This window comes from Cheilinus undulatus, linkage group 16 (genome assembly GCF_018320785.1).
Source record: "Cheilinus undulatus linkage group 16, ASM1832078v1, whole genome shotgun sequence".
Lineage (NCBI taxonomy): Eukaryota > Metazoa > Chordata > Actinopteri > Labriformes > Labridae > Cheilinus > Cheilinus undulatus.
The window spans coordinates 44,100,253-44,123,428 of record NC_054880.1 but is presented as its reverse complement, the minus strand read 5'-3'; the positions used below and the strand labels follow the sequence as shown (position 1 = coordinate 44,123,428).

Sequence of the window (23,176 nt, the reverse complement as noted above, 5' to 3'; positions counted from 1 at the left end):
AGTGATAAGTGACTAAAGTGGGCAAAAAAACTGTTAAACGGTGGGAAAACGAGAAAAATTAGCATTTAATGGCAAAAGGCAGCTGAAATGGGGGAAAAATTGCAAAGAAGCAGGACAAGAATGGCTAAAACTGATGAAAAAGGGCAAAACTGGGATAAAAGTGGCAAAAATGGTCAAAAAAGTGGCTAAAACAAGTGGTAAAAGTGGGCTTAAAGCAGCAGAAATGGATTAAAAATGTAAAAAAGTGAAAAAATAAAAGTTGACAAGTTTGACCATTAAAACCTACTGTATAAATGTGAGAAACAAACTGGTTAATGTAACTTGCAATGATAATTTCTGAGGTCAAAGTTTAAAAGAATAATATTTCAAATTAAGTCATAAAAAGAGCCACAAATCATCACAAAAGAGCCATATGTGGCTCAAGAGCCACGCACTGAGTATCATTGACTGTTAGGAGCTGGTTTGACTGCATCGACCTCTCATTTTAAGATGTGACCAGTTTTAGTAGGCTAAAGAAAGTAAGCCATATAAACCTTCACTTCAGTGTGGACTCCACCATGCATTTAGGGATCTTAAACAATAGAAGAGTTTCTAAAGCCGATAGGGGGCTCTGCCTTAGCTCTAACTTGGGGTGGACTGATTATCAGCCTGGCTGATTATTGATGCCCATACTTTGCATTTAGCTGATTATCAGTAGATGCATTTATTCAACAGACAAGGGGAAGGCTTTCAGACAAGCTGAGGGACCACAGAGGCCAGCAAAATCATGATCCACTATGAGAACAATATTATATTTTTAACCTCAATAATAATCACCGTTATTAAAGCAGCAAAAAAAAAAAAAAAAAAAAAAGAATTGTATTAATTTATGCTGTGGGACAATATACCCTTTTAAAAAAATGTAAACCCCTTTTCTTAAAACAGAATTACCTTTTAATTAATGTTAACAATGTGGATGGAAACATTGGATAAAAAATCTGGAAAGTAATGTCAAGCCAGGATGTGCAGAAACATCAGGATGCCAGGAAATAAAGCAGAATACACTGGGCCAACTTTAATGGGAAATTATTATTTAACTGAAAAGAGGCAAAAAGTGGCAAAAACATGGGTTTAACTGGCAAGAAAAGTGGTAGAAATAGTCAAGAAGCTAAAAAAATCAGTTCAAGCTGGCAAAAAGAAGTAGCAAAATTGAATTAAAAGCAGCAAAAATTGATTTAAAGCGACAAAAAAGTGGTAACAATGAACAGAAAGTGGCAAGAAAGAGACAAAATTTGGCAAAATAACTGCAAAATAGCTGTCTCTCTCTTGAGGATCACACCCCTGATTCTCTGGCTGAGAGAAGCTGTACTACAAACATAGATAACACTGTGGTGCCCATTCTGTGGATTTCATCCATGCATACATAATAAATCCAGGCAAAAATGAACATTAACAACCTCGTAAAGCAAGAAAGACTGAACTCTTTCTGTGCTGTAATGCATAAGCTTGAACAAATAACCTAATATATGAAGTGCTCTGTTCTATGGTGCAGATCGGCCTCAGTGGTCATGTCAGAATACAAATACCCTCGTAGCTACCTCTAACACTGATGCTTCACGCCAGCAGTGCAGTGATCCGTAGAAACTCCCACTACCTAAGTCTCATTCTAATGCTCGCTCTCTCAGTTACATGCAGCACCACTACTCCTACACCTGTGCCACTAGAAGCGCTTTAATAAATGATTCTGGGTTCTTTTGTGACCTCCTGGGTGACTCCTTGAAGCGCTCTTGGAGTGATTTAGGTAGGGAAGGTTGGCCACTGCCCCAAGTTTTCTCCACTTGTGGACAATGGCTCTCACTGTGGTTCTCTGGCGTACCAAAGCCTCAGAAATGGCTTGCAACCTCAGTGACTTTGCTTCTCATCTTTTATTGAACCTTTTTAAATCACAGCATGATGTGTGGCTTTTTGAGATCTAGTCGTAGTCAGGCCCAGATCTGGCTCGCCATATTGAATTCAGCTTTGATGACTTGAAACATTTAAGTGTGACAAACAGGCAAAAAAGATTTTACTGACTACTAAAGTTGAGCTTTTGTGTGTGAATGTACACGGTGTCTCTTTTTAAGGCTCTTGTTGTTTCTAAAGCCGATGTTTCAGGGGATATAACTTAAATCAATAGATTCTGTACGGTGGCCTGCGTGTGTTCTCTTTATTTTGCTGGCACAGTGAAAGGAGAGAAATTACGTGAGCTGAACAGAGCCTGGTCTACCAAAGAATGAGCACTTAAACATGCTGTGAAATGTGCCAGCCTGCAACTGCACGTGGCTTTATAACGGAAACAGGACTGACATTCTGATTGTTCCGCCACACAAACCTGAAAAAAACCCCCCCCATAAACCCACCATAAAAGTTGGAAATAACTTAAACTGAGGGGGCAGAAGATGGAGGAACCTGAGGGGTGAAAGCCCTGTCATTCCCTCTTTTATTTTCTGGCTGTACGATCAACACTAGAAGGATCAGAACACAAAACCTGCTGGAAAGGTTGTCATTCTAGCTGCTGATATCTACAGTGATGCATACACAATACAAACAGAAAAGCCTTCACTGGGGCGCAGATGGCCTGGTGCAGGGATCATCAACTAGCTGCCCAAGGGCCACATCAGACCCCTAAATCTTCCCATCCAGCTCCCTGGACATGAACAAATTCAGAAATATTCAGTAGAAAAAAATTATGTTGAGGAACAATTAAGATTAAACAAACTGTCCAGCTTGGTTTAATATTTTATCCTTTTTACAAAAATCTACCTGCCAGCTTGTATTTGCAAATAAGATGCATGATAAACACAAACTTTTCAGCTCATTCTTGATCAGAATTGAGGTTTTTAGGTCTTTTCCTGCTATAGAATGAATCCTGATTCTTGCATGTTTTTTTTTTTTTTTTTACCTATCAGGACACAGCTATTTTTTTTATTGATATCAGTGATGGAGAACATAACAGCCCCAGGAAAATGCAGCTCAAATGTCTCAATCGCCCCCTGGTGGCTGGCTATGGTACATGGATGAATCTCACTTTCTTATTTTTTACCAATGGCAGACATTTGTTAAAAAACCCCAAAAAGAATATTTCTAAAAAAAATTGATAATTAGACATTATTTGAAAGTCCAGTCCCCAAAAGCGTCCATCAAGGACAAAAACTGGCCCTTGTACACATGCAGTGGATGACCCCTGGCCCAGTGGTTGGGTTGTGTCCCTTGTGCACAGGCAGCCAGGGTTCAGCCTGCAACCCTTTTCCAACACGTGTCTCTCACTCTCTCCTCCCAATTCTGTCTCTACCCACAGTCCTCCTCTCTGAATATAAAATAATAAATGCATTCACTGTGTTAGGAGATATGCATTTCTAAAATAAATAACACCACAATGTAAACCGTTGTAAGGTTATTTAGACATTTTCCTGTACCATTGGTTATTCCAGTGTTTCCCAACCATTTTCCCTACATGTACCTAATGTTCATGTACCCCCCAGGACCCAAGAGAGAAGAAAAAGTGACACTTTGCAGCCAAAAATCACCATAGATTTTAATCGTTTCACTGATTAAAACCTTAAAAAACACCTATGCATGCTTTCCTTATCAAAAGACCTTTGCATAAACGACTCACTAATGGCTTCATCATGGCTTTGGTCAATATTTGCAAATCTAATTTTGGCAGCCTCAGAGCAGACAAAGCCTTGCACCCCCCCTAAGATCTTTGGCGCCCCCCCCTGGGGGTCCTGGACCCCAGGTTGGGAACCAGTGGGTTATTCCATTCATTCCATTATATATTTTTAAGAGGCAGTAGGACTTAAAAGAGCCGCAACGAGTCATTAAAGAGCCACATGTGGCTCGCGAGCCGCGGGTTGAGTATCACTGGCCTACAGTGTCAAACTTCGAGTTTCACTGTACAGAATGTAATGTTATTATGTGCAAACATTTCCCTGAAAGGACAAGAAGAAAAACACATTTTTAATTGTGGAAATTTTACAGATATTTAATGTTACTTCATGTAAAGCAGTCACCTAGGAAAAGGTCAAAGTTGCACCGGCAACGTTACCTGTGTATCACTGGCTAATTTTCATGCATAGTCTGGACAGGAATCAAATCCAAGCTAATTTCTCACTTTTTCTTTTTGAAAAATAAATGAAAGTCAACCTGTCCTCCTTTTCTTTTTGACGCCATTCTGGTGATGCTATTAGCATGCCCGTGTGCCTGCTATTTTCCCTCCTGGTAAGCCCCCCCTCACTCTAGGCTGTGCATCCATGGGACAGTACAAATCATGCTGGATGGGAATGCCGACATGAAACAGGGGGCTAATTAAACAGTGGTGATCCGCTGCAGTTTAATACATAAATGGGAAACCCTGTAAAGGATCAATGAGTCAGGCAGAACATACTCAACTAAGCATCCCTGCTCTGCCCTGACAGAGAGGGGGTGGCAGGTTAACAACGGGGGACGCATTTTGGTCATTTTGCTAACAAGGGGGACGCCATCCCCCCTCATCCCCCTCAAATCACCTACTGGATGGATGTCTGCAGCTGATAAATCCATCACAAACTGGTTAATATTGATATAGTTTTAAAATGACTTAACATTTGATCTGATTTTACAGAGATTCACTTGCCAGATTTTATAAGTAAATAACTTTTAAAAAATGGGTTAAGACTGACAGAAATGTTGCAAACATTTGTGAAAAGGGGTTAGAATTGGCAAAAATTGGTGACGAGTGTCAAAATGGGTTGTGGAGCAGTACAAAGGTGCAATATATGTGGTGAAAAGTGCTTAAAATGTTGCAAAGATTGGTAAAAGAGGTAAAAAGAGGCAAAAAGTTTTTAAAAATGGGTTAAAAGTGGCAAAAATTGTGCAAAAAATGTAATGGAAAGGGGGTTAAAAAATGGGTTAAGCGTGTGAAAATTTGGCAGAAATGTCCGAATGAAGCCGTGAAAAGGGATTAAAAGGGCCAAAAATGAGTTAATATTGGTGCAAAATCACAATTCTGGAGGGCCCACTGAGATTTTCATCAGCCCAGCATATCCTGAGGGCAGGCCTGTCTCCTCATGGTTTGCTGCTTTTTACATAATAGGGATAGATCTCACTGGTAATGCCGAAGATCTGCCTGCATTTTGAAAGAAAATGCAAATACTAATACAATAATATGTTAATCAGACCAAAATATTTTATCTAGTTTAGGTTTATTTGAAATTACGGCGCTCAGAGTCTCTGTCAAGGGTAAATCCAGCCGTTGTGCAAATGCACTTGATGACTCCTGCTTCAGGGTTTGTTTTTATCTCAGCGGTGGTGAGGTCACTCTGGAAAACAGGAAGTGATGATGCATTATCCTTTTAAATATGCAATATAAATATGAAAAGAGTCAAAGGGACTGTTTCTAGTGTGAAAGCCAGTCCAGCTTTGCATGATTTCTATCTGATGCATGCTGTTTGAGTTAACTAACTGTGCTTGGCATCAGTACAGTGAGAGAGTCTATCATTTTTAAAATAGTTGGATATGACCACATTTCATTATCTTGAAAACAGAAAAAAAGAATTAAGAAGCTTAAAAGCCTGTAGCTAACAGGAGCACTGCTCATAATATTAGTTGTTGAATCCATCGCTAAAATGAAAACATTAACAAAAGCAGCTTTAATTTGAAAATACGTGAGGACCGATCGTCCCTGTGTGGAGCAGCGCTCTGTAAAATAAGTCAATATTTGTGTTTGTGAGTCCGTGTGCACCATTTGATCCCACTTCTGTCCCCGTCACGATGAAAGCTTTAAAGCATTTTTGCAAATGCTGTGTTGTGTGTATCCTCACACTGGAGTGTAATCAAATGAAAACACCTACACACACTGTCACACAGACACACACACACGGTCGAGGCCCGGGGGTTTAGCATCCAGTTGAGTGTGTGTTTTTAAGGTCATCACTTAAAAGATGATTCAGCCTAATCTCCCGATCCCCATGGCCTTCCACTATCTCACTCATTTTCTCCTCCTGCTCTTTCTCTCCTCATCCCGCTCTGCCCCGTGGCTACCATCACCTCCTTTATCTCCGCTCCTTCCCTCGGCTAGCTCTGCTATCTCTGCATCCCTCTACCTTGCTCTTTTCCCCCCTCGATCTTTGTCTCCGGCTCCCTTGCTGTTTCTGTCTTCATTTCACTTTGGCTCCATATTCCCTCTTTTTTTATCGTTTCTTATCTAACAGACTCAGGCCGAGGGGAAAGGGAAGGCAGAGGGAATAGAGAGAGCGAGGGTCTGATGCAGCACATCGTGATTGCCGTCGACACCGGGGGAGGAAACCTCACATGATTCTTTGCCTCAACCACGACGGCTCAGACTTGTGAATATTCACCTCTTTTATCTGCTTGTTTTGATTTTCACTTCTGTCATGCTCAGTGCATCAGCGGTTCCCAGTGATGTCCAAACCTGACATGCTAGTAGCTCACAGGGTGTTTGTTAGTCATAGTTCTGTCACAAAATGCTAAGTAGCTTGTAGCAAACGAATGTTGATACTCTCCTGAATTATAGAAATAGTTGTGTGTTATTTCAAGTGGCTGAAAGTTCTCATAAATTCACTGCTCTTTATATTCCTCTTCAAAAGAATCGCAATGTCACCCCAGCAACAAAAAAACAAAATCAGAGCAGAGCTTTGTGAGTTTTTAAATCTATCTGTTGACTTTCAGGGCTGTCAGAACTCAGAACTTTGCTAACGTCCTTGACTGAACTGCAGAACAAATCTGACCTGGCTTCAGCTGTTTCTAAACATCAAATATGAAGTCAGTCTCCTTCACAGTGTCTTCAGTCGGTGTTTGGACTGAGGAACAAACTGTGAGGACAGTGGTTCATGGCAGACCAAGGATTTTTGGTGTTTGGATCTCTGTCGGCACAATACTTTTTACAAATCAGCAAACTCAAAGGCAAAATATCTTCCTTACCCCTCAGTATCACTTTGGACATTTTTGTCCAAAAGGGTGATTTACTCTGCAGTGATTTGTCTGCAGATGGCATGACAAAGGAAGGTTGTTTTCTTGATACATCTTCAATTTCAAATTCATTTTTAAAGGTTGTATTGCTTACTCTGTACAAGTTTCCTCCTCTAATAAGACATTCATGACCAGAAATGTCCTCAGTGAAAAACATTTTATAAATAATTTTAAAAATTAAATTATAAATCCCTATGTTTTTTCAAAAGATTTATTTTTGGGCTTTTTAGTGCCTTTATTTGACAGTGGAAGGAGTTTGAAATGGGACAAGATTCAGACCTGGGCTGCCTGCGTACATGGGTCACGCCTTAGACCGCTAGGCCATCAGTGCATCCTCCCTAGTTTTACCTCCTTAGTTTGTTTGTTTGTTAGCAACATAACTCAAAGAGATATGGATGGATTTTGATGAAATTTTCAGAAAATGTCAGAAATGGCATAAAAAAGAACTGATTAGATTTTGGGAGTGATCCAGATCCCCGTCTGGATCCAGGAATGTTTTAAAAGGATTCTTCACTATTGGGAGATAGGGCTGATGGCAGAGGTCTGTGCTCTCTGAGTGCTTTTCTAGTTTTAAAATGTATTCTATTCACCAACTTCAAACCTGTCCAAAAACGACCAAATATTTGAATATTTTGGGGAATTATAACCATTTAAATGCCAGTTTGACTGCAAGACATTATGGTTGTTTTTATGAAGAAGATCACAGAAAATGATTCATACTAGATTTTTATTACTTTCTTCAAAGTCAGAAGTTTACATACACTCCCTTAGTAAAGACAAAGAAACAAATTCTGTTTAAATTGCAAAATTATTCTTTTATGAATAAAATGTGTGAGCTTAAGCAGGAAAAGTAAACTGTGTTCCAAATTATTATGAAAATTCGATTTTAGTGTCATAAACACTAATTTTTCCTGTTTTTCAGTTAAACTCATGGATGTTTATGTGTCTCAGGGCTCTTTGGATCACTGAAATCAATCTCAGACACCTGTGATCATTAGTTTGTCAGGTGAGCCCAATTAAAAGAAAACTACTGAAGAAGGACGTTCCACATTATTAAGCAGGCCACAGGTTTCAGCAATATGGGAAAGAAAAAGGATCTCTGCTGCTGAAAAGCCTCAAATAGTGCAATACCTTGGACAAGGTATGAAAACATTAGATATTTCCCACGTGTCCCAACAAGGCTGTGACATCAGCAAGGAGGGGGCGGGGTCATGTTTAGGGCCGGATTCATGAGGAGAGAGCTGGTAGGCCCCTTTAGGGTCCCTGAAGGTGTGAAAATGATCTCGCCAAAGTATAGAGAGTTTCTGACTGACCACTTTCTTCCATGGTACAAAAAGAAGAACAGTTCCTTCTGTAGCAAAATGATCTTCATGCATGACAATGCACCATCTCATGCTGCAAAGAATCCCTCTGTGTCATTGGCTGCTATGGGCATAAAAGGAGAGAAACTCATGGTGTGGCCCCCATCCTCCCCTGACCTTTAACCCTACTGAGAACCTTTGGAGCATCCTCAAGCTAAAGATCTATGAGGGTGGGAGGCAGTTCACATCAGAACAGCAGCTCTGGGAGGATATTCTGACATCCTGCAAAGAAATTCAAGCACAAACTCTCCAAAAACTCACAAGTTCAATGGATGCAAGAATAGTGAAGGAGATATCAAAGAAGGGCTCCTATGTTAACATGGAACTTGGCCTGTTAAGATGTTTTTGATTGTTGATGACTTGAAAATTATACTGACTGTCATTTGCATTGAATATTTAGGAAAATCAGAGAAAAATATCATTTACATAATGATTTGGAGTGTGGTGTATTTATCAGAAACTAGGCAAAACATGATCATGAATCCAAAGCTGGTGTTATGTTTTGACAAGTGACCGTGTTACCTGGTGACCTTCAGCTCAGAGTGTTGTAGTTACGGCATATTTGCATAGCTCCCTATCGTTAGGCAAATTCATCTTGAAAAGCTCCATTTGTGCTGAACCGAACGCTGTTAGGACCAATCAACTTCATTTAGAGAATGAAACGGTAGCTACAGGCGGGGTTTAGTCGTGCTCGGGTATAACTGTAGTTAAGCACCAATTTTACCAGACCTTTACCAGGTTTCTGCACAAAAAAATGAAAAAAGGGGACTTAGCTACAGCAGCAGTTTTGTCAGAACTGGACATTTCTTTATCAAAACAAGGGCAGAGAAGATGTTTTAGCTCTCTTCCCGGTCTGCTTTGGCGTGGGTTTGTGATCGTTTCTGGTGAGGTTTGCCTGTGTATCAAATAGTTGCTGCTGCAGTAGCTGTTAGCTCTGATGTAGCTGTAGGGAAGTGGCAGTTTAATCAGAACTGGACCACATTTCTGGAGCCAAACTGAAAGCTTGTTTTGGCAGAGAAGATGTTTTCTGTATATCACCGGTTGGGCCTTGGCAGTATTTTTATTCACCAAGAAGCCCCGCCATTAACAACCTATGACAGCGGTAGCCTGTCAGCTCAAGAGAGGCGCATGCATACGTCACCTTGTCTTGTCGCTCTGATTGGCCTGTCATGAATGTGACAGACAGAATGTTCCTCCAATCAGCTTTTACAGTGCAGGTCACATTCACACGCATAAGGGTTCATCAGTATAAACTACACTAATACATACAAACATGACATGTGACTCTAGCACAGTAATACTCAACGTGTGGCTCATTTGTGATGATTTGTGGCTCTTTCATATCTTAATTTGAAACATTATTCCCCCAGAAAACCTTAAAAATGGGAAACAATTATCTCAGAAATTATCCATTGCAAGTAACATTAATCAGTTTGTTGCCCACACTTATACAGTAGGCTTGAATTGTCAGACTTAATTGTTAATCTCTATTTTTTTTCTGCATATTTCCACCGCCTTTGTTTGCAATTTTTTGCTACTTTAATTCCATTTTTGCCACTTTTATCCAGCTTTTTGCAGTTTTGTGCCCCTTTTATCCTTGTCTTGCCACTTTTTGCCCATTTAAGCTGCCTTTTGCAATTAAATGCCACTAACTTCCCATTTTGCCACTCTTTCATGCTTTTGCCCATTTATCCCATCTTTTTTCTGATTTTTGCCCATTTTGGTCACTTTTCACTCATCTTTCTCACCTTTTTTGCTACTTTTGGACCATTTTTGCCACCTGTATCTCACCCCCCCCCCAACCCTCTTTTCACCCATTTTTTCCACTTTCTGCCCTTTTTTGCCACTTTCCTCCCAGTGTTTGCCACTCTAAGCTCATTTTAGCCACTTCTTTTTGTCACTTTTCTCCCTTTTTAACACTTTTATTCTGCTTTTTACCCTTTTTTGCTCCTATTTGCCACTTTTCGCCCATTTAAGCTGCCTTTTGCAATTAAATGCCACTTTTTGCCCGTTTCTCCCACTTTTTTTTCCGATTTTGCCCATTTTGGTCACTTTTCACTCAGTTTTCTCTACATTTTTGCCACTCTAAGACCATTTTTGTCACCTGTATCTCATTTTTTAGCCACTTTTCATCCATTTTTGCCACTTCTTTTTGTCACTTTTCTCCCCTTTTTGACTCTTTTATTCTGCTTTTTACCATTTTTTGCCCCTTTTTGACACTTTTCACCGATTTAAGCTGCCTTTGCAATTAAATGCCACTTTATGTCCATTTATCCCACCCTTTTTCTAATTTTTGCCCATCTTAGTCATGTTTCACTCATTTTTTGCACATTTTTTTGGCCACTTTTATTATTTGGTCACTTCCTTCCCATTTTGGCCACTTTCTGCCCTTTTAAGCCCACTTTCCTTCCAGTATTTGCTGCTCTAAGCCCATTTCACCACTTCTTTCTGTCACTTTTCTCCTTTTTGACACTTTTATTCTGCTTTTTACCATTTTTGCACACTTTTCACCCATTTAAGCTGCCTTTTACCATTTTTTGCCCCTTTTTCACCAAATTAAGCTGCCTTTGCAATTAGATGCCACTTTTTGCCCATTTTTCCCACCTTTTTTTTCCGATTTTTGCCCATCTTAGTCATTAGTCATTTTTGCACATTTCTTGCCACTTTTAACTCATTATTTGGTCACTTGCCACTTTTCTCGCAGTGTTTGTTGCTTTTTGACCATTTTTGCCACCTTCAACTAATTTTAATTGCCACTTTTCACCACTCAGATTGTGGCTCTTGCAAATGTATTGTGCCAACAATTTGGCTTTTTGGTTGAGCAGGGTTGAGTAACACTGCTCTAGCGTCTGGTGTTTGAACCCCTAACCTTCTGGTAGAGACCACCTGAGCCCCAGCCACCCCAGATCTAGTCTAGACTTCTTACATTCTGTCTGAACTTGTCTGGCAGTAATCATCCTCACTTTTTGTAATACAGAACAAGGCTTCAGCTCAGAGCTGCTGCTTATTATTGGTACCTGTGTGACTGCTGATCCAAAGGTCCATCACTGTGGAGAAGACCTGAACAGCTCTCTATCTGCAGCTACAGGACTGTGCTCTGAACCAAAGATCAATCTGGCTAACTCCAGCACAGATTCACTCCACATGCTGTCTCTACCCCATTCTCACAGAAGTGTCAGTGACACTGGGGATCATAACAAAAGCTGCACTGGGCGAGTTTATTTTCGTGTCCTAAGGTGTGAATGTGGTGGCAGCCTCGGGCACGGAGGCAAATTGTGTCAGGATTGTACTTTGAAAACAGTAACACACAAACATACTCTCTGGGTCTCTTCTATCAGCAGACCTCAGCTGTGTCTAAAGGATGAGAGTTGGAAAAACACCAGGGACTCCTGCGGCTACCTGCTGTTTCCGTAGAAACACAGCCTGCGTGACAGCTCCACCTCTGCACAGCTGGAGCTTTGCGCGGGTGTGTTTATATGTGTGCGCTGATTTTGTCTGTGAGAGCCTCTAGCTTTTCATTTCACCGGATTCACGAGTCCAAATGAGAGAGGGGCACACGGAAAATTACATTTGCTGGATTTGAAGGTAGACCACGGGGACAGGAACTCGGAGACAGACTGCTGAGAGTCATTAAATATCTCTGTGTGGGTGACAATAATAGTTTTCAATTTCAAGTCAATTTTAATTCAAAGGCTTTTGTGGTGTGAACGTCACAGAAACACTTTCACACATAAAAGCACAGAAAAGCTTTCATTGTTCATTTAATGAGGTCTCTCAGGTGAACAGCTAATACTTTGAACTCTGGGACCCTTTTTCCTGTTACATCAATATTTTTATTTTTATTAAGGAGATTTTTAAAGGTGCCAAACACCTGTACTCTTCAGTCCTAAATGTATTTCATGATGGTCTGGAGCAGTGATACTCAACACTTGTTGAGCCACATGTGGCTCTTTTAATGCTTAATTAGAAAAACAATTAAGCATGCTAATAGCTAATTGCACCCATGTTGCCATATCTAAACGGCTTTACCCTGGCTGTGCTTTGCTGCTCCCTCTGCAAGCTGCTTTTTGCAACCCTCCTCCACCCCAGCTCCTCTTTTATACTATATCTGACTTAATCAATGTCATTCTGTTGTCATTGCTGCCTCTCTTCTTGCCTCAGGCTTTCCCTGTAGGCATAGGAAAAGCGCCATTCCAGCTCAGGATCAGCAGGATCCCAGAGCAGCCACATCACCAAATATAAATAACAGCAATAAGAGTAAATTCATATGTAATAAATAAAAAATATTTAGAACTGCAAATCATACAGTCGTGGACGACATGTTTATTTCCTATATGTGCATTGGAACAACACAAAAAGCAGAAGAAAAAAGCCAAAATTGACATGATTTTACACAAAACAGCTTCTTACACCTCTCAACTGGAATTGTGGACCACTCTTCTTTTGCAAACTGCTCCAGGTCTCTCAGATTTGATGGGTGCTTCTTCAACAGCAGTTTTAAGATCTCTCCATAGGTGGTTAATGGGATTTAGATCTGGACTCATTGCTGGCCACTTCAGAACTCTCCAGCTTTGTCTCCAACCATTTCTTGGTGCTTTTTGAGGTATGTTTGGGGTCATTGTCCTGCTGGAACACCCATGACCTCTGATGCAGACCCAGCTTTCTGACCCTAGGCCCTACATTGTGGCCCAAAATCTATAGTCTCCAGATTTCATGATTCCTTGCACACAGTCAAGGCACCCAGTGCCAGAGGCAGCAAAATAACCCCAAAACATCCTTGAAGCTCCACCATGTTTGACTGTAGGTACTGTGTTCTTTTCTTTGTAGGCCTCATTCTGTTTTCTGTAAACAGTAGAATGATGTGCTTTTCCAAAAAGCTCTACCTTAGTCTCATCTGTCCACAAAATGTTCTCCCAGCAGGATTGAGGCTTACTCAGGTACATTTTTGCAAACTCCAGTCTGGCTTTTTTATGTCTCTTTGTCAGCAGTGGGGTTCTCCTCGGTCTCCTGCCATAGCGCTTCATCTCATTCAGATGACCACGTATGGTCCCAGCTGACACTTTTGCACCCTGAGTCTGCAGGACAGCCTGAATTTGTGTGGAAGTTGACTGAGGATGTTTATCCACCATTCCAACTATCCTGCGTTGCATTCTTTTGTCAGTTTTTCTCTTCTGTCCACGTCCAGGGAGATTAGCCACAGCTCCATGGGTTATAAACTTCTTGATTATATTACACACAGTGGACAAAGGAATGTCAAGATCTCTGGAGATGGTCTTGAAACCTTGAGATTGTTCATATTTTTCCACAATTTTGCTTCTTAAGTCCTCAGATAATTCTGGGCTCTTCTTTCTCTTCTCCATGCTTGGTGTGACACACACAGACACACAACACAAAGGCTGAGTCAACTTTTAGACATTCTAACTGGCTTCAGGTGTGATTTCTAGATTGCCAGCACCTGTTACTGCCATAGGTGAGCTTAAATGAGCATCACATGCTTGAAATGAAATGATTTACTCACAGTTTTAAAAGGGTGCCAATCATTTTGTCCGACCCATTTCTGAGTTTTGTGTATAATTATGTCAATTTTGGGTTTTTTATTTTTTTTTTTTTTTTTTTTTTTTTTTTGTGTTGTTCCAATGCACATGAAGGAAATAAACATATGTATACCAAAAACATTTGTAATTGCAACAATTTCTGGGAGAAGTGGTGTATTTTCTGGAAAAATTCCAGGGGTGCCAATACTTTCATCCATGACTATATGTGTTTCTCCACAAAGTGGCCCTGACTGAATTATCTTAAAGGTATAATGTGTAGAATTTGGCATTTTAGCGACATCTAGTGTTCAGATTTTAGAATGAGCCAATCTGTTACCAAAACGTCACATCACTCAGTGACGAGAGCCTGTGAAGACCAAAAAGGATCGTGAGCCGGACATCATTTACAGCAGTGACGAGGTGAGGGTTCAATCATTCATTTTTGTAACCATTATTTTTATAGATTATAGGTCAGTCTTATTCTCCACCTGCCTTCCAGGTAGCTTTCAGGACCGGTGGGCAGGTTCCTATTTAAAAATCGTGTTTCACTCTTTCTGTCCCCAAAACGTTGCCGTAGACAACATGGTGGTTCGTTATGTCAGCCTCCGTGAGGGCGACCCGCGGTTATGTAAATTTCAAAAGCTTTTTTCTAATTTTGTAAAAAGAAAACGAAAGTTTAAAGGGGATGATTGTACACTTATATAAATATGCTTCACATAAATATATAAACATTATATCCCATGTTTATCCCACCGTTTCTGTTCGGCGAAATGCAGCCAAATTCTACACATTGTACCTTTAAATGACAACAGTTTTAGAAAAATGATGGAAATAAAAGGTGAAACCAAGCTCTTTACATGCTCTAAATAAAATATATATATATTTAGTAATTGCTTTCAAATCCTCAGGTTTGGATTGTGGCTTTGTCAAAGGTATTTTTTCCACACTTCGGCTCTTTGGTTGAGCAGGGATGAGTAACACTGGTCTGGAATGCCCCCTTTAATCCTGCGGGCATTTCCATTATGCCAACAGCAGCATGAATGAAAGCTGCACGTGAACTCTGTAACAGCCTCCTTTCTTTAAATAAAGTCACATCTGCATCCTGCAGCGTTCCTGCATTAGCTACTGGGGTTTTAAAACTCCTGAAGGACTTTCTGCTTTTTGTTGCACCCTCCATGGACAGTGCCGCTCTTATTTTAGCTGATCTTGTTCTGTGAAAGCTGTCTTCTGATTAAATCTGGCCTTAAGTGTATCATTCTCCATGATTATTTGCAGTCATAAATGTAGTAGGCTGGTGTTGCCACAGGCCTCTTCTGGAAACTACCTAGGGATGGGGACTGAGACATGGGTCCATAAGCACAGAAAGACTTCCTCACCAGATCAGCTAAGTGAAAGCAAATAAAAATCATGTATATTTTAAGGTGATTTAATAAAAGAAACACTGCTGATGATAAGACTGAACCAGTGAGGAAGAGAAAGAAGCAAAACGGACGAGCTGCTGTGTGTGTGAGGGAAGAGGAGGGGTGCATGGGTGTGTTTGAGGGGGGGCGAGGGGGGCGAGATCAGCTGGTATATGCTAGTTTAATTTTAAAACAGAAAGCTTGTAAAGTGGGATTAATGTTATGATGAAAATAAGGAACCCACAGTGATGACCTTTAAAATAAAGACAGATGGAAATTAAGGACTATTATCTTCATTTTTGCAACAGTATATTTTTTTTCATATGTACACATATATATATAATGTACATAAATGTATATATAACTCTTTATACAAGGTATTATTGAGCAGTTTTGTCTTTTCCAGGAAGCCTTAAGAGTCTTATTTTGAAGGTTATACCTCAATGCTCGACATACAGTGCTTAACAAATATATTAGACCGCCCTAACCCTAACCAAAGTAAGGTTTCTGCCACAGCTGCCCTAAATTAACAGCATTGGTAATTACCAAAATCATTTCTGATGTTTCTGCAATGGTTAATACACCAATATGTAGAAGCTCTTTAACAGAAATTATATTTTTAATGCTAAAATATAATTATTATTGTTATCCATGAATTTTCAAATTTACTGATTTACAAAAAAACTGAAAAAATAGTAAAGCACATTATTATTTCTTGATTAATATGTTAAATTATAGTTATTTACTGTCATTCCTGAAGAGAAAAATGAGTTTTAGTGGTTGAATGTTATGCTTGATTCATTTCTGACTTCTCAGAGAAGCCCAGTGAGCCGGCTCAAATTTGGGAAAAAAAAATTGAATTCAGTTTGAAATTCCTCATTCCTGTTTAAAATGGTAAAATGTGGAGAGCTGACTGAAATGAAAGAGTCCACATTAAAGCACTTCATGATGCTGGATGGTCTCTGAGACAAATATGACAGGTGGTCTAATACATTTGTTAAGCACTGTATGTCACAAACGTTATATAAAAGGTTGAATATTAGTGCCTCTAACTGACTTTCCCATTCAGAGACCACTCCCATCCTCTCCTGCACCTACACTGCTTTGGCTCTGAAAGCTCCGGCTTTAGTAACGCCAGTGCTGGATGTCTTCTTCAAAAGTATGCACCATTGTTTGACTATCAGGCAGCTTAGTGTAAGTCTAGCTTGGATGGTTATGACATTATGGCTAATAAATCAGATCTGCTATGGAGGAAATGATGGGAATTTTACTTCTTTAAAGGCAAGCATTTTCAACAGTTACTTTAAAAAAAATAATCTTGTGTGTAGTCTGAAGGTCATGTAGAGACATTTTTAAATTTCAGTCAGTGTCAGGATCTTCGAAAAACTCATTACAGCTTTAATGCTGACACAGCATTAAGTTATAGGACACTCAGAAATTACATCTAACCTATCAGGCTAGGTTGGGCCCCATGTATACTGGTACATGTGTCCCAGGTCCAAGTACAGTCTGCAGCTCCTTTCCTGCATGAGTCCATCCACTGTCCTCTGTTCTCTTTAAAGGCATAAAAAGCCCCAGATATCACCTTAAAAAAAACAAGAACCTGGTTTGATTCTTGCCACCTTTAACAAAGTTTTTGTATGAAAAAAAAAAGTCAAAGTTAAGGAATAACCTCCAAAAGACAACATATGCTGATGAACTATGTTGTTATGCATGAGAACTTTGCTAAATTGCCTCTTTTAGCTGCAGGTCGGCACAGATCATCAAAGTCACTCACAAACTCTCATCACACGATCACACACATTGGCTCGGGCGTACACCCACCTGCAAGTAGTGGAAAGACCTCTCCTTCAGCTTACTCTCCACAGGCACCAGAGCTTTTTCATAGCTTCCTCCCCTGGTGGAGGGGTACACCTCTCTGGCCTGACTCACTGTCATGGCTGACCAGGTGCTCCTTTTCATAGAGTGGCCATGATGCCCGTGGTGCCCCCCTCCTTCACTACCAGCCAGAGCCATCGTGGTACAGGCTATGCACTCCCCAGGCATCGGCCCACCTCCACGATCTTTGGGCCTCTTCATGGTGAGTTCCTGGATGGCTGCATCCAGGCTCTCGTGTCCACTGGGATACCCCCGTCTTCCCCCACTGACAAGGAAGCTGCTATCGCTGTCCAGGTTGTCATCGGAGCTCCACCAACCTGCCGTCCTGCTGCGGTGGCGTCGACCTGATTCGTGCCGCGAGTCTCCACTCTTGCTACGCTCTCGAGACTTGTTCCTCCTGGTTGAGCGGGACTGGTGTCCAGAGTAGTGGCCTCCTCCATCTTCGCCTCCACTCCTGTGGCCTCCCCCTCTCTCGCCTCGGTAATCCCCGCCTCCTCTTGTGCCGTTGTACTCCCGTTTGGATGGAGCCTCCAGGGAATGGGACTTGGCAAAGAGGCGTTGCACCGAGTTGACCAGGTGGCGGATCCGGGAGGGACTCTCGCTGCGCTGCTCGGCACCCCCGCTGGTGGTGCGCTGGTACTGCAGGGTGTGGAAGCCATCAGGATGAAAGGGCACCTGCTTCTCGAACTGGTCCATCAGGTTCGGGGGGATGCGGTGCATCTTCCCTCCGTGCCCTGACAGGCACTCCTCACAAGAGTCAAACGACTGGAGAGGTGGGTGCTGGCTGGGGTGGGAACGGGGGAATGTTCCCCCTCCGGAATGGCTATGGGAGTGGGAGTGGGAGTGGGAATGGTGCCTCTCCAGTGCCAGAGCTTCAGCTGGTCCTCCTGAAGGGTAGAAGTGGCCATCGTGACCCTGGTAGTAGTCCCTTCCTGGTCCGTCACAGTCCTCAGGAGAGCAGTGGCAGGGGCCTCCTCCGCCACCACCAGAGGAGTGCTGGGACATGCTACGGCTGACATGGTACCCTTTCATAGGCGCCGGGGCATGGTGGGCCGTCCGGGCCGAAAGGGGGCGCTGTGGGCGTGACAGGGCTGCACCGGTCTCACCTGCAGACACAGAGAGAGTCGGCTTAAATATCTCAAAAACAGGATTGAATACTTTCAGAGAAATGACTGAAAATATGAGTGTTGTCAAATAATTCCATCATGTGTTCAGCCTTGAAATCAGAAATATTTTTCCATCTCATTACTCAGATAACTGTGAGCTGATGAGGAGGGGCGGCAGATCTCTGCCTGTTACCTCAGTCGCTGATGAGATTTCAAACTGTCTGATCAGACGAAACAATTCACACAAGAAAACACACTTGAGTTGAACCAAGGGCTTCAGCTACAGATAATTTCCTTTCAAAATAAGACTCCGAGTAAAGCACCACTGGCTATTATGATGTTTGTGCACTGTGTGAGAGGAATGGATGGTTGAAGGTGCAGTTGTGAGAAATTTACGACTCAGACTCACAGATGAATCACATCAAAAAGAAATAGAATTTCTAGATTGATGTCCAGACTGTTGTCTCACTTCTATCAAGAGGCCAGCTAAAATGAAAGTGGAAGTAATGTTTTTCTTATCCTGATTAACATTTTTATTGATTCTGCACTTCATTTTTTACCCGACCGCGGACAAACAATGCAATAGCAGGCATTCATCCTGTGGGCTGCAATAAGCGGCCACCAATGGCCGCCTTCTCCTCATTCATCTGGAGGCTGCCGTGCTGATAAATCAAGATTATTAGTCTCTTTCTCCCTCCCTTTGTCTCTTCACTTTCTGTCTTGCTCTCCAGTTTAGCACCTCACGCTCCTCTCTCCTCTTTTATCGTTATATTCATCAGCTCAGCGCTCCTTGTTGTCTCTTTTTCCGCCCTCAGGGAGTCTCAGAGCATTCACATGATTTACGGCAGAGGAAAACAGTGTTTTTATTGATCGGCTGCATCCTAATGCCAGGAAGAAAGAGCGGCGGCAAGCATCCAAGCATATTCAAAAGCATCTTTGCTATCAATTACAGAGACAATTCGCTGTTTGAGAACCAGCTGCATTAAAACATGATTCATAACATCCAGGTGACAAAAAGAAAACCGGTCCAGACGTGGTCTCAAAGGCTAAAAGTGCAGGAGAGGACTGGATCTGAACAAAACAAATGCAGGAAATGAAATCAATACACCTTTCCAAGCTGCAGAGAGAAAGAAAAACAATGTAAGCCTTATCTCTGCTTGTGGTAAGTAAAAGTAAACAGAATGGAAACAGAATAAAGCTTTTCTTTGTCTTTCTCTCTTTGCAGCATCTCAGATTACATTTCAAATGTGGTAATCATGGCTTTTATTGGACTGGCATTAATTGCTGCTGTAATTACATCCTCTATTAACCACGTTCTTAGCTAACTATGTAATGAATCACAAACACAAAGCCTGTTTATAATGCACTCAAGTATTTCCCTTCATTTTCAGATTTGATTATGCTGAGATGAAATCAGGAGATGGGAGTCGGCCCTGCTGGATGAGACTCGCTGAGCTCCTGCGAGTGTATTTGCGCTCGTGTTCACCAGCTTTCACACAGAGATGACAGATAGAATGGACAGCTGCTGGGATAATCATTAAATAGAGCGTGGCCTGTTTGGCTTGATTGGCTGAATGAGAGCCGCCACCCAGGAAGCTCGCTCACAGACGGCCGTGTCATTGGTGTAGCCGTGACGACAGGCCTTTCCGAGTCAGGGTCTAACTGTGGGCTGATTTCAGACAGCCGTGGCACACGGGCAGACGAGGCAGGGTCTCGTTTGTAGGACTAGATGAAGTGAACTCACACCAGTTGATGGTGAGTCTTCTAACCAACAGTGGCCCTTAAATGTCAGTGAAGTGGAGTCATGGGAGAAGATAGAAGGTGAGGTACGATTTCTGTTAATTCCCCACAGACCCATGCTATTTTTAACCTTTCTGGACTTTGTCTCAAAAAGCTTGTAAAACATCAACCCTGTGGTGCACAGTCAGGCTCCTTTTTTATCAGGACAACCTGAGCTTTAAGAATATGTGTGCTGCAGCAATGTCACTTGAATTTTCAAAAAAGTTATGGGCAATTAAGACAAAAGAAACAACTGAATGGAAATTAAAAATGAAAGATTTCTATGTATTAAGTGAAAAAATAATCGTTGTGTGACAAAAGTATTCGAAATATTCACATTTTTACAAAAAAGTCTTTAAGCTTTTGGGAATTTGAGTCATTCTTCAAAGCAGTTCCTGTCTGCAGAGACACAAAGGGACACGTCACGGCCTCTCTGTGTCTCTTTCTCTCCAGTCATTCAGGCTCTCCCCTCCAGTTTCTTAGTGTTTGCACATGCTCGCTTCAGCAAAGCATGACATGAACAGCCTGCCATTGGTTGTCACAGTACAGTCACAATGCATTGTGGGATACAACAGACATTTTGGCAGACCGCATTAGCTGCTAGAACAGTGGTTCCCATCCTGGGCTCTGGGTGCCAAAGATCTTGTAATGCAAAGCTTGGTCTGCTCTGAAGGTTTAGATTAGGGTTAGGGTTAGGTTACATTAACAGTTTATATAATGTTTTTTTTTTAAAGGCAAACATGTGTAGAACCGTTTGCTTAGAGTTTTATCAATGAAAGACATCAGTGGATGATGATTTTTAGCAACAGTAATACAATAGGATCTTGGTGGGGCTTAGCTTCTCTGTGATAGAAGTTGGGGGATCTCCAACGACCACTGCACTAGAGGCAGGAACCATCCAAAAATGAATTATAAAATGGACGAAAAGACGTTCAATAGTGGAGTTACTGGTGTGGATTTAATCTTTAAAGACCCTGGAAAGTTGCCCAAGTTCCAGGCTCACTAAAAAAATTCCTGTAAGAGCTACGAAGGTGTCGAGGGCGTCTTGCAACTTTAGCAAGACTCCAATGATTTCACTCTGACTTTAGAAATTTGTCTGTGACTTTGAAATCAGAGGAAAAGTCGTTAGGTGTGAGGCTGCCTCAGTCCGTGCACTCTGAGTAATGGAGATCGATGGCAGGCTTAGTGGCTTAGATTTAGCATTTAACAAGAGCATGACTCTTGTAAAGAGTTTCAGGTCAAATAAATTTTGTTGGGGGGTGTTTAAAGCAAGTTGTAACTGGGGGAGAGCTTGGTCTGGGGTGAGGGCTGAGCAGTATATTACAGAGTCATCAGCATTAAAGAGAAAAAATATCATCAGACATATTTTGATTGATGTTATTTATAAAGAGAATAAACAGGAGAGGACCCAGGATTGACCCCTGAGGAACACCTTTGGTTAGAGTGAGCCTGAGGTACAGCCTGATTGTCAGTGAGGCAGTTCTTAAAATAGTGCAAATAGATAAATGAAGTAGTATTTTCCTTTAACCTCCAGAAACCTTAGCTTTTTTTTTTTTTTTGGGCCTTTTCGTGCCTTTATTAGGTAGAGGAGGAAATTGGATAGGCTCGGAAACAGGGAAGAGAGCAGGGAGAGACATGCAGGAAATGGTGCCACAGGCACTTGAACCTGGGCCGCCCGCATACTCGGTGCGTGCCTTGACCACTCGACTGCCGGTGCGCATAAAGCCTTTTTTAACAGTAAAAAGAATTATAAAAACCCCATTTGAATTCCTAAAAATTCCCCAAATTTAAGAACAACCTCCATCCCCCCCAAAAATTCCTAAAAATGTACAAAAACATTCTCCAAATTCCCATGACAAAAATGAAACATCCAAACATTCAAACAATTCCTTTTCAAAAAGAAAAAAAAATGAATTTCCTCGATTTCCATAAAAAGGGCCTAAAAATAAAAAAAGTTTCCAAACATCACACAAATTTTCCCATATTACTATAAATTTACCAAAAGAAAAATATAAGAACATTAATATTGAATTTCCATGAAAAAACTTGAAAATTTCCAAGAAAATTCCCTGAATTATGATGCATATTTTCCCAATATTTTAAGCATATTACTTAAACTTTTGTGGAAATTCAGGACAAATATCTCAAAAAAATCTAAAAGCAGAAATGATTACTATGTTGTACAAAAGTTAGAATGTTATTCCCTTATATGGTCATGCAGGTATAGATAATAAATAAGCAGATATAAAATGATATCAGATCGATATCTTTGGTGCCTGCATGTGTGCCCGTGTTTATGAAGACACTCTAAAATGAGCAGAGTTCTGCCTGGAGGTGAAAATTAAAATATGTTCTGTTTATTATGAACTCTTTGGCTTTGGAGCAGGCTGCAGGCTAGGAGCTGTCAATCACAGCATCACGCGCTCACACTCCTGAGTGTGTGGATGTGAGCGTGCACGTTTAAAAGCCACCCATGTGTAGTGACAGGCAGCTGGGAAGACGGAGAGGTCCGTCCACCGTCTCCCTCGTCTTCCTCTCAGTCTCTCCTCCTGACCTACTTCCATCCATCCTGCAGTCACGTCGCTCTCCTCCTGTCTTTGCTTTTTGTTTGTTTTCAGCTGTCACTCCGTCTGCCTCTCTGTCAGCACTTCTCTGTTGTGAGTTAATTACAAAGGTTGTTTTTTTTCTTCATCGTTTGGCCTCTGCTGATTAATCTGTCATTTCAGTTTTTCATATCTCAGATTAGTGTGGGAAACAGTAAAATGTACACACATTTATGCCATCATTTCTACCTCTCTGCTGTTCTCCTCCACATTCTTATTTCTTAATTTTTCCACTCCTCTTCAGAAAAGCTGCCCCGCCTCTCTGTGTAGGCAGAAATATTCAGAAGCTGCTCAGACGGGAGTTGGAGCGGTACAACATGCTGTCATTGTTAAACACTGCTTGGCATCAACGTGATGTTGCAGAGGCTTCAGTCTGGAGCTCTTTCATTTTAAATATTCATACCATCATGCCAGCTGCTCTGACCCACTTTGCTAACAGCTGAGTCTGCCGGCGCTCCGCCGTCCTCGGTGAGCCGTGGGTCAAAGTGGGTTTCGCAGCTCAAATACAGAACATGATGTGTGTGTTTT

The 23,176-nt window shown here is 41.4% G+C and overlaps 1 protein-coding gene across 1 annotated transcript in view; it reads right to left on the bottom strand.

Annotated features, from left to right (window-relative positions):
• The window catches only part of dlgap3 (discs, large (Drosophila) homolog-associated protein 3), a 49,754-nt gene extending 31,589 nt beyond the window's left edge, over positions 1-18,165 (bottom strand). Inside the window, exon 1 of the mRNA XM_041809615.1 lies at positions 17,107-18,165. Coding sequence (XP_041665549.1) covers positions 17,107-18,165 — 1,059 coding nt within the window. The remainder of the gene's footprint in view (positions 1-17,106) is intronic.
• Between the last annotated feature and the right edge of the window lie 5,011 nt (positions 18,166-23,176).